This window comes from Lontra canadensis, unplaced genomic scaffold, assembly GCF_010015895.1.
Source record: "Lontra canadensis isolate GAN:19392208 unplaced genomic scaffold, GSC_riverotter_1.0 scaffold13, whole genome shotgun sequence".
Lineage (NCBI taxonomy): Eukaryota > Metazoa > Chordata > Mammalia > Carnivora > Mustelidae > Lontra > Lontra canadensis.
This window is the reverse complement of record NW_022631007.1, coordinates 12,393,840-12,409,564: the sequence shown is the minus strand read 5'-3', so window position 1 is coordinate 12,409,564 and position 15,725 is coordinate 12,393,840. Positions and strand designations below refer to the sequence as shown.

General features: G+C 47.6%; 1 protein-coding gene across 2 annotated transcripts in view; it reads right to left on the bottom strand.

Annotated features, from left to right (window-relative positions):
• Window positions 1-15,725, bottom strand: part of SAG (S-antigen visual arrestin) — a 35,701-nt gene that overhangs the window by 16,655 nt on the left and 3,321 nt on the right. Inside the window, exons 2-6 of one of the 2 annotated variants that reach the window (XM_032857523.1) lie at window positions 14,984-15,091; window positions 9,764-9,898; window positions 6,018-6,078; window positions 3,328-3,372; window positions 1,454-1,647 (exon numbers count right to left, since the gene is read on the bottom strand). In XM_032857523.1, the coding sequence (XP_032713414.1) occupies window positions 1,454-1,647; window positions 3,328-3,372; window positions 6,018-6,078; window positions 9,764-9,838 (375 nt within the window). In that variant the 5' untranslated portion in view covers window positions 9,839-9,898; window positions 14,984-15,091. Of the gene's footprint in view, window positions 1-1,453; window positions 1,648-3,327; window positions 3,373-6,017; window positions 6,079-9,763; window positions 9,899-14,983; window positions 15,195-15,725 lie in introns of those variants that run through there. The other variant, XM_032857524.1, reaches the window with a different exon arrangement.

The window sequence follows — 15,725 nt, the reverse complement described above, 5'->3', positions numbered from 1 at the left end:
TCCCATGTTGCCAAGACCCGGAATGAGGTCATAAACACGAACTTCCTAGTGTCCCGGGGGGTTCCCTCACACACGAATATGCACGTACACGTGTGTGTGTTACAGAGGTGAGACCCAGTGAGGCACGTGTTCTGTCATCTCCTTTGCTACCATCCCTGCCCTCACCCTCCTCGGAGTGCATTATGACCGCTTCACTGTGCCGTGAGTTGCGCCACTCTTCCGGGCTTTGGTAACACCACATTGAACTTGGCCAGCCCCCTTGGTCGGCTGATGTTTCAGTCACTGGGACTTTGCTTTTCTGCCATGATAAACAAGGGTGCCATAAACCTTCTTCATCCACCTCGGCACAATTTTGTGCCAATTAAGTTCACAGGCTATGCTGCTAGGAAGGGAACCATAGGTCAAAATCACATTTTTAAGGTTTTTGAGATGTGTTGGCATGTTAGCTCTCCAAGGTGATGTCCCTTCAAACTCCCCAGGACCAGATTGCGAGAACACGCGGGACCACAAAACTGCTTTTTCAAGTGATTAAAAAAAAAAAAAAGTTGTAGAGTATGCACAACATGAGACTTGGGTTTTCAGCACACCGTTTAGTGGTATGACGTCCATCCACGTTGTCCTGCAATATTCCCAGCATCCACTCCCAGGAGGTTTTCACCTTCATGCACTGAAGCTCCAACCCCGGTCAATGCTAACCCCACACACTACTCTATGCTCCGTGTCTATGACTCTCACTGCTCCAGGTTTCCCATGTAATTGGCATCAGACACTTGTGTGTCCTTGTGTGTCTGGCTTCTGTCACTCAGTCTAATGTCGTTGGGGTTCATTTGTGTTGCCGCGTGTGTCAGAATTTCCTTCCCTTTGAAAACTGAGCCATAGAACTTTGGAGAAATGTATAAACTTAAGACACATGAACATGCTAGTAAAAGAGGTAGTGGCAGCTTTCCCGAGACTGAGTTCAAGCCCAAGCCTTTCAGAGGCACTGCAGGTCGCCAGGACTCCCCCCACAAGAGATGGCGCTATTTATCTAGGGACCCAAGGCCCAGCAGTCAAGGCAAAGGACACTTCTGACTTGAGTACGCTCTCCCGTCCGTCCGGCAGGGAGCTCTTTCGTGTTTCGAGCTCCTCCGGGCCAACCGAGGGCCACTTCTTTCTTTTTATAGCCAAGCAAGTGAAGGAATAACCACCCATATAATTAGGTGGTCGGATGAAGGGAAATATTTAAACTGTAGGTTGAACTGGTGTCTACAGAGGCTGAGAGGCTATTTTCAAGGGCTTAAAAAAAGACAATCACAGCCCGTGCAATCTAGAATTTCCTCCAAGGAGGCAATTTGAAGGCCCACAAATGGGAAGTCATTGCTCCATCCCCTCTCCTGCCCTCCTGGTCATGCTGCAAGGTGCTGTGGGCGAAGGGACCAGGGCAGGGACCTGGAGGGGGAGAGGAGTCACCCACCTTGAGCAGGAAGGGGTATGTGTTGCCTCCCAGCTTCTTCATCAGGCTCTCCTGCAGTTTTGTGGGGGCAGGGGTAGCCTCCACGGGCGGGAACACCTGGGCCTGAGAGAAGTACAGGTCCCTACGGAAGCTCAGGCCGATCACATCAATGTCCTCCTGGCCGTAGCGGAAGGCGCAGGTCAGAGACACATACACTGGAAGGGAGACGAGAGGAAGGTGGGCTTGTCCCATCAGCATGGCGCCCCCCGCCTGGCCGGGTGAGCATGGGGCAACCCTGGACACTGCCTGCCCCTCCCCAGCGCCTGCCCACCTGGAGCCTCTGGAGGGTACGGATTTTGAGAACCACACCATCCAGCCACCCAGATGCCCGCACACTTCTGGAGATCCAGCACCTTCACTGGGGGCTTGTGCTGGTTACTCTAAAGGCATATGGGAGTCAGAGGACAGGGAGGCACCTTCCATGAACCACATATTTTGCCTACAGACCCCCCTGTGTCCTTCATCCTACCACCCCCATCTCTCTACCCACCAGCTTGGGGACCTCAGGAGGCTTTAACAGAGAGTGAAGGTGGGAAACAGAGGGAAAGAGAGCTAGGGAGCAAGACAGACCCGTGCCAGAGAGGGGTCGGCCAGAGCTTCAGGACAGGGGTTCGTGGACCAGGAGGAGAGAAGCCACCAGATCCCAGAAACACTTCTTTCATCTTGCTCAGAAACTTATCAAGCATTCTCTAAGTCAACACCTCTGAAAGTTCAGTTTGATTAAACAGACATAATCCATGATTGCAGCGGACCACAAGGATTATAGGAAACTACAGGTTTGGGGTGTGGACTATTTACAACAGTCTGTAATGGGGTAAATCAAAGCGCACAACGTGCATTCTTCTTGAACAGAAAGCATATCAGAAGTCCTTGGAAGTCCTCCCTTGTGGATTTTGTCTGTGTCTTCACCAAAAGCTCAGAAGAGCCGCTGATCACTTGCCTATCCCTCAACCAATGTTTGTGAGAGGAAGGTACCTAGAGATGACCTGGCTTTATGCCTCCCTCACTGTACCCTGCTTTCCCTCAGAGCAGCTGCCCTTCTCTGACCAAGGGTGTGGGCTTTCAGGGGTCAGACCAGGCTCCTCCAGGTGCCCAAGAGAAGCAGGACGCCCAGGAGGAAGTCGGAGACAGTAGAAGAGGTGATTTTCAGCCCCATTTCTGCCATGCCCCTTCAGAGCTGCCACATCCATGTGTGGGACATCTATGGACACATCCAGAGGTGGGAAAAATTCCTAGTGATTGCCAGTAGCAACCACTCAAAAGGTATAGTTAGAATGGAACGGAGTCAGTGACATTATCGTAAGGATAACTCAGGTCTCCCTTAATTTAGTTTCTACAACTATTATTAGTACCAGACTCCTTGCCCCACACATCACAGCTGCCAGATATCTGCAAGGATACTGTGATACTTTGCCTCAGAACCACCAGAGTAACCATTTAAAAAAAAAAAAAAGAAAAGAAAAGAAACGTCCAGCAGGCTCAATTTCCCCCTTTGGGGATAAACCCACCAATGGGCCCTCCTGAATTTTGCAGCTGGCCAGGGCACATGCACGGCTGGTGGAGGCCACGGACCTGCCTTCCACACTCCGGCCACTATTTACTTACCCTGCTGCCCAGGACAAGTGTCTCCCTTGGGTCTTAACTTTCATCTGAGAAATGGAGACAATGAGCTCCAATGTGAACAGGACAGTGTTCTGAAGATTTTAATGAGGGAGTGTGGGTAACAGTGCCTGGCGGTGACGGATGTGCGAGAGAGGGCACCAGCTGCTTCCCGGCTCCTCCTCCCCAGAGTCCCAACCAGACCTGCTCCTGGGAGGACAAGAAACCCAGCTCACCTTTCTTTCCCTTCACAAGTTCGGGATCCACCAACACGACACCATCTGAACCAAAATGGAGAGAGCAATGAGGGAGGAGAAGACGAAAGAAACCAGAGGACTTCTTTATATATTTATCTATGGTTTTTGTTTTGTTATGTTTTTAAGGAAGTTCCATGCCCAGCGTGGAGCCAGAAGCAGGGCTGAAACTCCGACCCCCCTGAGATCAAGACCTGAGCTGAGATCAAGAGTCAAGATCCTTAATCGACTGAACCACCCGGGCGCCCCTCTCTGTAGTTTTTAATTGCATGAGTAATCCGTGTTCATTATAGGAAAATTAGAAAGGGAAGGTAAGCAAAGAATAAAACAAAGTCAAATATCCACCACTCAGATCCCCATTGTCAAGATACTGGTGCAGAATTTTTTTACTAGATGTATATGCACTGATAAGGATGTTTTACTAAAAAAAATGAGATCCCAATATACGTACAATTCAGTTAACTGCTTTTCTCATACAACTATAAATTGCAAACACCTATTCTTACACAAAGACACACATAATACATACTCATCATTTTAATGGCCACACATGGCTCCACTGAACGGACATGCCATAAGTTATTCAATTAACCCCCTCTAGTTAGGGCATTTATTTCCAGTTTCCCTCATTATCATGAACAGGGTGATGAACATCCTTATAGATACATTTTTTTATCCATCGACAGTAGAACTGTATTTGGCTTTTGATGACATACTACCAGATGACCTTCCAGAAAATACTCTGCCGAGGGACATTCTCACCCTCAAGTGCCTAGAAATGCCAGGTTTTTTACACTCTCTCTCTTTTTTTTTTTTTTTTTAAGATTTTATTTATTTATTTGACAGAGAGAGAGATCACAAAAAGGCAGAGAGGCAGGCAGAGAGAGAGAGAGGGAAGCAGTTCCCCGCTGAGCAGAGAGCTCTATGCGGGACTCCATCCCAGGACCCCGAGATCATGACCTGAGCCGAAAGCAGAGGCTTAACGCACTGAGCCACCCAGGCGCCCCTACACTCTCTCTTTATTAAGATAGCTATTGTAGTTGAAATCATTACAGATTCACAGGAAGTTGCAAAGATAGTACAGAGAAGTCCTGTGCATCTTTCATTCAGTTTCTCCCAGTGGTTACATCTTAGATAACTGTAGTACCATATCGAAACTAGGAAGCTAGCTGACACGGGGTACACTGTATTTTCAGGTCCAAGTCATTTTACCTCATGTGGCGGTTGACGGCTCCCTCACCAGAGAGAGCTCTCTGTCTCTGTTCATGCCCTCCCCCAACCACCCAGCTTCAGCACTACCTCCTCCACGTCCCCTCCCAGCAACTACTGATCAGTTTACCATTGCCATTATTTCATCATCCCTAGATTATCATCTAAGTGAAATCGTACAGCATCGTGGCCTCTTGAGATCGGCTCTTCCCACTCGGCATGATGCAGGATCTTGAGAGCCATATGCTATTGTGTGTTATCAGTGGCTCGTTCTTTTTTATTTCCGAGTAGGATTTCATGGTATGGTTGTGCCACTGCCCGTTTCAACTGATTCACCTATTGAGAGACGTTTGGGTTCCTTCCAGTTTGGAGTGATCACAAATAAAGCTATCATAAACGATCGCACACAGGATTTTGTGTAGATGTGAGTTTTCACGGCTCTGGATGAGTGCCCGGGAATGCAACTGCTGGGTCAGATGGGACGTGTGTGTTTGATTTTTAAAGGAACTGCCAAACTCTTCCAGAGTACGTGTTCCCTTTTACATTCCTGCCAGCAATGTATGAGTGATCCGGTTTCTCAACATCCTCACCACCTTTTGGTGTTGTCACTATTTTTCATTTTAGCCATTCTTTTTTTGTTGTTTGTTTTGTTTTGTTTTTTTAAAGATTTTATTTATTTATTTGACAGACGGAGATCACAAGTAGGCAGAGAGAGAGAGGAAGGGAAGCAGGCTCCCTGCCGAGTAGAGAGCCCTATGCGGGGCTCGATCCCAGGACCCTGGGACCATGACCCGAGCGGAAGGCAGAGGCTTAACCCACTGAGCCACCCAGGCGCCCCCATTTTAGCCATTCTGACAGGGATATAATGAAATTCCAGTCCATAGTGGTTTAATTTGCATTTCCCTAATGGCCAATGATGTTGACCATTTTTCCATGGGCTTCTTTGCCATCCATATATCTTCCATATATCTTCTTCAATGAACTGTTTGTCGGGTTTTTGGTGCATTTTCTTTCATTTAAAAAAATCTTTTTTTAAAATTTATTTAACAGAGATCACAAGTAGGCAGAGAGGCAGGCAGAGAGAGGAGGAAGCAGGCTCCCTGCTGAGCTGAGAGCCTGATGCAGGGCTCAATCCCAGGACCCTGGGATCATGACCCTAGCCGAAGGCAGAGGCTTTAACGCACTGAGCCACCCAGGCACTGAGCCACCCAGGCGCCCCTTGGTGCATTTTCTAAGTGGATTTTACTTTCTTATTGCTGAATTTCTTTGTATATTCTAGAAAGGAGTCCTTTGTCTCCCCCACGCCAATCAGCCAGTGGCTACCTCGCTGACGTTTTAATTTGCATTTCTTTGATCAGATTATCAGCAAAGCCCATTTGAAAAAATACAAAAGGAGCTGTTGTCTGATGGCTTTAAGGAAAACCAGCATTAAAATTTAAATCTTAACTCCAAACTCAACTTACCCACAGGTTCTACTTGATCAATATGGTCTATATAGTCTCTCTTCCCCAGGTAGATGGTCACCTGTAGGAGGAACAGATGCAGATTCTAAGTGGCCAAAGAACACTAGCACATTCATGTTCAAAATCAGCAACAACCAAACCCCCCCCCCCAAATCCCCAAACCTGGCAACAACTGACACATTTTGATTACTCTTTTTTTTTTTTTTTTTAAGATTTTATTTATTTATTTGACACAGAGAGAGACAGCAAGAGAAGGAACACAAGCAGGGGGAGTGGGAGAGGTGGAAGCCCATTGCAGGGCTCGATCCCAGGACCCTGGGATCATGACCTGATTAACGACTGAGCCAGCAGGCACTCCACATCTTGATTAGTCTTGAGAAGACTTCCTGCCTGGCTCTGCCACTTGCCCATTCCCTCCTCTCTCCCTGTTTGGCTGTGGGCAGACTATGGATTACAGGCAAGTCGGACTCTCTCCTTGGTCCCATAAATTTGCTCCAAGGAAGTCTTCCCACCCCTTTGAATGGTTCCTGTTCTCCCACCTTTTCCCACCAAGCTCAGGTCTGACATTAACCAGGTGACCTTGTTGAATTCACTAGTAATACTTCAGTGGAAAGTTATACTTATGCAAATGAGGCTCATCCCAATGTTTAAGCCTCTTATTTCTGGCTGTAAATGAAAGGTTTCCCCTCCTCATTAGAAGTATATCTGAACTGAGCATAGAGGCAGGAGCTCCAGAGTCCCTGAAATCCTACCAGGTGAGCTGCTGAACAGGTACACCTGAACCAATGCTCTGAGCAGGAGGGGCGGAGGTGTTGGGGGCGAAGACCGCTGTTTCAGTCCTCTTCCTGTCTGCTGCGTGTCCTTTGCAGTGAAGGTCTCTGCCAACCCCCTTTGTGGAAGAGCATGGGTTGCATTCACCATCACTCACCACTCTAAGCCACAGGACTGTGAGTGCCTTGATTGTGGGAATTCTTTCATCGTTCAGCCATCAAGTTTCTACCACAGTACCTGGTGCACAACAGGATTCTAATCCACATTTGCTAAGGGCACCAATGAGTGAGTCCGTGCACTCTGCCTAGCCCCCTTCTTCCCTAAGCCTCTTAAATTGGTATTCTTATGTCCGTGAACTCCCAGAATCATTTCTGTTGGCATTCAATCATCTCCTATTTCCACCCCCTTGTATCAGACATCCTGGAGTGAATCCCTATACCTTCACTTTGTAGGACTGATGTTGAATCACCCCAAGGACTACCTAGGCAGGTGGCTGGGCAGGAGGTAGGTGTTAGATGGTATGAGGATGTTTTCTGGACAAAACCAAAAAATCAGTGTATACAAAGCCCAGAATGCCTCTGGAACCAATGGCCACCAAATGGGAATGCAGGCTGGTGCCGGAAAGGGTCTTACAGGCCCAACCTTAAAGACTCTAGGAAAATGGTAAAGCATTTTTTAAAGATTTTATTTATTTGTGAGAGAGAGAGCACAGGGGAGGGGCAGGGGAGAGGGAGAAGCAGGCTCCCAGCTGAGCTGGGAGCCCAACAAAAGGCTCGATCCCAGGACCCCAGGATCATGACCTCAGCCGAAGGCAGGCGCTTAACCGACTGAGCCCCGCAAGCGTCCCCAATGTTGAAGCATTTTGAGCATCATGAAAGGCCTGCAGCTAAACAACAGAGTATTTATCATGTCCCAGGTGCCAAGCTCAGCACCGACTACATTATTTCACTGAATCCCCACAACCACTCTGTGAGATAGGAATTGGCCCCATTTTAGGGAGGAGATGACGGCAGCAAAGTGGAGAATGAATGGACAAGGAGAAAGCCAGTTAGGCATTTGACTGTGGTTGGGAGTAGAGAAGACTGAAGGTAGGTGGAGAGAGTGTGTTTTCTTCTTTTTCAAGCTTTAGCTGAGGAGGAAGAGGAACTGGAAAGGCAATAGGGTCAAGGGGAGTTTGTTGGTTGCTGTCTTTAAGATGCATGAGGTCCGTACTTGTTTGTATGCTCAAAGAACTGGGAGGGAGGGAGGGAGGGAGAGGCTGATGATGGAGGACGCTAGGGAGGAGATGGCCCCTGAGACCCAGGTGTAAATAACATGAACCTCAGCTGTGAGCAAAGGCATGTCTTCTGCAGCAATTGGAAGGGGAGGGGAGGCAAGGGGCAGGAGCAAGAAGAGAAATGGGGCTGAACAATGTGGGACTGCAGCCCACCGGCTGCTTGTTCAACCAGCAAACCAAGCACCCTTCTTCCCGGATACAAGTTGCCAATTATGTTGACGGTTTTACCATCCCCCATGGGGTGAGGCCAGCCCCGGAGGATGGTTCTTGAGGGGTCTGATCCAATTATGATCATCCAATTCCTTTGGCTCAGGACTGGTTTAGGGTGGGCATGAGACCCATTTTTGACCAATGAGATATGAGGGAAGTCTGCTGGAGGGCTGTTGGGAAAATATTTTCCCACTCTGAAGAAGAGATACCGGGAAGCAAGAGCCTCTTCCTTCTTTGGGAAGGAAGTGAGGGTGAGATGCCTGGAGCTAGGCAGCCATCTTGCCACCAGCTGGAGATGAAGATCACAGAAGAGGGCAGAGTGGAGAGAATCACCGAGAAATGGGCCCTGGGCTCCTGGTGCACCATGCCTAGAGCCATACAGAGGTTGCAATTGGAATAGTCCTAATATGTGAGACATTAACAGAAGGATCCCCCCCCCCATATACAACAGTTCTAAATTTCTTGGTTCAAAGGTTGTGTATAGATATGAGGGGGGAAGAAAAGTGGGAAAATGACAGGGCCCGGCAGGAGTGGTTTCTCTCTTCTGCCAGAAGTCAAGACAAAGTGTGTTGAGAAGATGCAAAGTTGGGAGAGAGTTTGGGGAATGGTTGAGGAGGTCCTCAAATCATCACCCCAAAGTGGAGTTCCTCAGCTGGGAACAGAAAGGGCAGAGAATGCCTGGTGCAAACATGTTTCTCTTGTGTTGCGCTATGAGAATCAGAGAGTTTCCTCTGGGCCTTTGGCTTAACATTTAAGAAACCCAAAAGGAAAAATCCAAAGTTCAGGTTTATAAAACACAGAAAATAGAGCAATTCTAGGCCATCCACTATGCCCCAATAGGGTCAACAGTGGCATCATCTCTGCCAAGCACACAAGCTGCCCGGATATGGGTACCATGTTCCCTTACCCAGTGACCCCGAGCCAAGTGAGGACTGAGGGCATGGTGGCTGGGGTAGGCACACAGAAGATAGAGCTGCCTTGGTCCAGCACTAGGGCTTTCCCCTGGCAGGCAATGAGATGACAAAAGACCAGATGAGTTACTATCGACAAAACAGTGTTTGAAATGTCAAGTCATTGTTTCAAGGGCAGCTAGGAAAAGAAGTAAAATTGGAAGTAAGGGGGTGGGGGCTGAGAGACAAGGAGAAAATTAAGGGTCTCAGAGTTAGGTTCTTTAGGAGACTGAAAAGAAGTTCTACATGTTCAATTCGTTCATTCAATTATGTCTCATTGATCATTCATTGCAAAATAGAGACAGAACACAGACACGGAGCTTCCCTCAACCTCTCAGGAATCTGGTGTTGATCGTGTCTATTTCTTTAAAAAAAAAAAATTTTTAAAGCAATCTCTACACCCAACATGGGGCTTGAACTCATGAGATCGGGAGCTGCATGCTCAGCCAGGTGCCCTGGGTCTATTCTCAAGAAAGATCCTTTAAAAAATATATATTATTTTTTTCCCCCATCACGCCACTCACTTCTGTACCACTTACCGACTTGTCCCGGGAGACTTTCTTGAAAATCACGTGGTTTGGCTCAGACTTGCTGCCCTTTGCGTTGGCTGCCATGGTCCCTGTCGTCGGCAGCTGGCTTCTTCCACCTCGGGGTGTGCGTCTGGTGTCTGCGGCCTGCAGAGAGGTAAAACAATGCCGTGAGTGCAGTCAAGAACATTCTGGGTACAAAGCCTGCTCATGAGATGCTGCACGTCCGGGAGACATTTCCTTATATCTGCTTAAGTATTGTTGTTTGATGAAATAAGGATTTTGTCTTGTGTGTATGACACATGGGGGTAGGGGGTGCTTTTTTCCAAACATGTGTTTTCTTTTTCTCCATAAGCCTCAAACATTTCTTAGTAAACCTCAGCTAGAAGGTTTGCCTTCCTGACTAGCCTTTGGTATCGGCACACTTCGCCAGGTTGGAATCAAAATTCTATCACGACGATGTCCCATGGTAATTAGAATAGGAGAGGTTCCCGAAAACCGCAACACAACCACTTAGCAAATATCATTTGAAAATGTGTTAAATCCCCAGGAGTCCTGTCCTGTTCTCCCACCGCTCCCCAGCGTGACACACAGTGGAAAGGCCCTCTTAGCTGTCTGGACCTCAGCACACCCTGAGTCTCATTAACTAGCAAAATCTGTGCAACCACACGGAAAAGGTGAAAGTGAGACAGACTGACCACAGGAAAACACCGGTGGTCCTGCCCCTTGCTCTCCCTGTGCCTGCCCTGGAGGTCTGAGAAGCTTTGGATCAGTGGCCGCCATGTACCTTGTTCAGCCAGCCAGAAGGGCCCAGGAGGCGAGGAGAGGGGCTCTGTCCCTCTGGGGAGAGCGGCCGGCCCCTGCTCTATGTAACCAGATGACCCTGCGGAGGCCCCTGGCTTGACGTGCGTGGGGGAATTTGTAGGGAACCTGGAGAGGGGGCCCACACCCGCGTCTCAATGTCCAGAAGCCAAATCCCATTTAAGGAGCAGAGTGGAAATGGGATTAGTGTTGAGATGGGTGAACTGGTGGTTTCAGCAGTTCTAAGCATTAGGCAAAGGCCTCTAGTCTCCTTCCAGAGAGGCTCACAGATGTAGGAGCTCCAGTGGGGAAGGCGTGGTGGGAGGGACGAGAGCTAAAGAAAAGCTACTTTCTATCCTAACCCTCTTTGGGTTCTGGAAATAGACTGATTATCCCTTCACTCCCAGTATCACCAGGACAGGGGATTTTCAAGTGCTCAACAGACTTGATTAAACTCAGCAGGCTGCTAATGCAACCTTGGGGTTGGGGATAGAAACAAAAAGGTCAAGGGGAAATGTCAAGCTCGGAGATGAACCCTGGTCTTATAGAAGCCAAACCCATGTGGGAAACAAAGACCAGAGGAAATGTAGATAAAATTAACCGTCCTTATAACCTGCAGCCCACTGACAAATACTTGAGGTGGGCAGGGTAGAACGGTCCTCCAGGAAGCTCCCATCTTAATGTTAATGCCTTGCTGGAGAGAAAAACCACCTTCGCTTGACAATAGCCAGGCCTCCAGTATCCTGTAAGTCTTCTTCAGCATCTGAAAATCCTTTCAGAAGTTCCCTTTGTCTTTACTCCCCTAAACCCCAAAGTGTATAATCAGTTGTTCCTCACAATCCCAGGCCAGCATGGGTCCTGTCCATGGGTCCTGTCCCCGTGCTTTAATAAAATCATATTTTGGCACCAAAAGCGTCTCAAGAATTCTTTCCTGGCCATCGGCTCCGGACCCCAACAACACTACTCCAAAAACACATCAGAACTGGAGGTTCCTCTCCTCCACCCCACGCCCTATTGATTATGGAGACGAATCTTGTCAGATCTGCCCCCTCTCCTACACCCTGCCTCCCCAGTGTCTCTGGAATCTGACCACATCATCCCATCCCCAGAGCGTTCTCCTGCGTTCACAGCACCCCCTTTGCTTTCCTGGACCATAATGTCACCTGCTGTCGGACTCTATCCCTCTTCAGCTGCCAGGCCCTTCTGCACGTGGAAGAAGGCCCTTCCAAACCCTGATCTGTCCTCTCCACCTAGTGTCTGCTCTGAGAGAAGACATGGGCACCTGCTTTCCACATTGTCCTGCACTGCGTTCCCCCTGCTCCCCCATACTGTTCTTTTTGCCTAGAATAATCCTCTCCTCTCTCCAAGTTGCTGACTCCTTTCACGCTTCAGATGCTGGAAGAGAGGAGTCCCATCCTCAGAGGAGGCTTTCCCAACCTCCCTCCCAGGCTGGGTTGGAGGCACAGTCGCCTTTGACAACTGTGTGGGAAATTATTTCATGGTCTCTCTTCCCTTACTTGACTCTAGGCTCCAGGAGGGCAGGGGCCCCTCCCGTTGTTTCCCTCACCATTGCATTCAACAGCTGCTTCCAAGAACATTCAGGGAATAAACAGATGGGACATTGTGGCCACTAACACATTCACATATTGAACTTGACATGGTGTCTGAGAATGAAGCAAGTCTAAGCAGAAAGCTTGTTCTAACATTTGAAATGCTAGCATGAGTGGAAACTTCCAGTGACTTCCTCCTGCCTAGACAATGCCTGTGAGGCCCTCCAAGATTTGATCCCTTGTTACTTCTAACCCTCTTTCTTTTCTTTCTTTCTTTTTTTTTTTTTTAAGATTTTATTTATTTGACAGAGAGAGTGAGAGAGCACAAGCAGGTAGAGCAGCAGAGGGAGAGGGAGAAGCAGGCTCCCCGCTGAGCAGGGAGCCCGATGCAGGGCTCTATCCCAGAACCCTGGGATCATGACCCGAGCCGAAGCCAGTGGCTTAACCAACTGAGCCACCCAGGCACCTTTGTCCCTTTAAAAAAAAAAAATGCAGGGCTTGAACCCACAACCGTGAGATCAAGACCTGAGCTTAGCGGACTGAGCCACCCAGGTACCCTGACCTTAGTTCTCACTACTCACCCATTTTGCTCCAGGCCATCTTTGTCTTTGCTTTTCTTCAAACCAGCCTCAAGGCCTTTGCACTTAACTGTTTCCCCTTCTGGACCATTCTTCCCACAGAGAGCCACTTGGTTTGCTTCCTGAATTCCTCTGGGTGTTTACTTCAGTGTGACCCCATTCACCTGGGCCCTATTGTGCGGTCTATCATGCGCCAAAACTTGTGGCCTCCTCTGCATTATTTTTCTCCATTGCCCTCATCACAGTCTCGCATGCAGAAGAACCTGTGTATCTTGTTTCCTGTCTGTCCTTCACCCCATTATCACTAGCACATAAGCTCCGGGAGTGCAGAGAACCCTGACTTTATGCACCTATCCCATCTCCAGCATCTAGAAGAGGGATCTCATTATACTTGAAGCACATGGATGAGTCACTGGACTACAACAGCGTGATAGCTGGCAATAGTTAAAATTGAGAAACAGTATTTTTAATTTCTAAGGGAGAAAACTTTTTTAAACCGAGAAATGCCAGCTACTAAATGCAAAAGGAATGATGAAAGTAGAAAAACACTCTGACAAACTCTGAGTGGATTAATCATGACTTCTGATTTCCTCTATTTTTTTAAGTTTGTTTGTTTATTTATTTATGTAATCTCCAGGCCCAATGTAGGGCTCAAACTCACAACCCCGAGATCAAGAGTCACATGGTCTTCTGACTGAGTCAGCCAGGTGCCCCCTATTTTCTGCCTTTCCGATGTTGTGACATCCTGGGCTCTGGGCTGGGAGGGGCAGACTCCCTCCCAGGGCTACTCCTTCCCCAGAGACTGCAAACAGCTACCTTTCATATGCAAACTAACCAATCCGGACCCCAGACGCCACTGCAGTGGCGTTGGTTCCTCATGGGACAGGCTCTCACGCAGAGCCACTACTGCCTTACCCTAATCATCCCCAGACCAGGATTCAGCCAACTGGAGAGAGCCCGTCATCACAGAGCCTGATGAAGTTATTCAAACTTTCCAATCCTAAACCCACTTATCTTGCCTCACCAGTTCTTCCCCTTGGAAATTATAAGGAAACTCTTGTCCATGTTTTCCTCCTCCATACCTCTGCCTCCTGACCAAACCTGGTGCTTCCCCCACGTGGCCCTGTGTGGCACAGGCTGTCCGCTCCTTTCAAGAACTGTAACAAATTACCTTTTCAGTGGCCATTGTTTCCTGATCTGTTGGTCTTATCATTGTTGAATGATAGCAAATACCCATCTTAAAATACTGATAAAATGATCGACTCCAAAAAAGATTCTTCATTGGGGTCAAAACCATCAGGTGAAGAGTTGGTGGGGAGGAATGGCTGTCCCTATTAGCACCAAAGTGATGGCAAATGGATCCTGGGCTCACCACGAGGTGCAAGCCTGGCCTGCACAACAGGGGACCAGGCAAGGTCCACAGTCAATCTTAGCAGCCACAATAGTGAACGGGAATCCATTAAGCATTTCGACATCACTTCCAGTTTATGAGAAATGCAAGGAATAGAGGAACAAGCTAGAAGACACCACAAGAGAGCTACCCGATGAATGGAGAAGTAGCTGGTGTCTTTCATAAGCCGATGTCACAGAAAAGGGAGGTATTTGATTAAAAGACACTCAAGGTACTCAACATCCAGATGTAATGTGTGATCCCAGACTGGATCTCCAATTTGAAAAATAGGATCTATAGGACATTTGAGTCCATCGGGAAAATCTGTATATGGTCTAGGTGACATGTAAGACAGAAATACCTGGAATAGGAAGGTAGAGATTATGACCAAACAACAGTCATAGGATGGCATGTGCAATATGACCATACCCTGCAAACGCATATACTCTGTGTGTATACACACACACACACACACACATACACACTGCAAACACATACACTCTGTGTGTATACACACACATACACACACACACGCATTATATGCATAATCTGCAAGGATACATACTAAGGAGCTAACTGGTCTCTGTATGGTGGGTATGTCAGGTTTCACTTTTTTTTTTCCTTGTCTGTGATTTAAAAGTTTTCTCCAAAAATCATTTACTTCTCCTAAAGCAGAAAGGTTAAAAGATAACATTGTTATAAATTTAGAAGAGTATCTGCTTTTCCCCTTAAAAATACGCCAACAAGAGGAAGACAAATGACCAGGGTGTTTCTTTCCGTGTCCCCATCAGAGGAGCTGCAGCATCTGGGACCCACTTGCAGCTGTGGCTGCTCTTGGGACACCCATTCTAACATAGTTTTGTTAAAACCAGGTCGCTGGGAGGGTGCAGACTGATGGATTTCAGTCACTGACCCGCCAGTTCCCGGCACGTGGGGTTGGGCTGGATACTGGACCTCATTCCTTTTGGAAATATAGTCTCTGGTAGTCATTCCCAGCCTCTGGTCTGTGATGAATTTATTTCTGCTTGGCAGAAAAATGAGAAAAACAAGGGCACTGTTGTAAGCTTTGTCATGGAGCAAAATGTCTTCACTGTAAAGGACTGTCCTCCTTTTTTCTAAGGCTATAAAGTCCTCAATTTTTGGATATTAAAATGTCCTTTCTCTCTTTCGTTATTGAGGTACACTTTACATACATGCAAAGTTGCCCATTTTAAAGTACAGTTTGATGAGTTTTACTAGGACTATGGTTAAGGCAGAACATTTCCATCCCCCCAAAAGTTCCCTGGGCCCCTATTTCGGTCATTTCCTCCATCAATCCCCCAATTTCAAGCCACCCCTTATCTGCCCCTCCCATGAGTTTTGCATTCTCCGTAATCTATTGTGAAGTTCAGAATATAGAGAAAAGTTGGAATAACACAATAAACACCCACATAGTCCTCTGTGAGATTTGACAATGAACACTTCAGTGCGTGTGCTCACCTATTGTTTTTTCCTTTTGAAGCGTCTGAAAGTAAGCTGCAGACATCATGACACTTTAGTCATAAATATTTCAGCCACTGAGCGTAAGGACAAAATGTCCTTTCTTTTATAAGATAAAGATGAGAGTAGATGGTAGTTTAGAAAAAAATCCTTACTTGGCCAAAATAAAAAGTTGT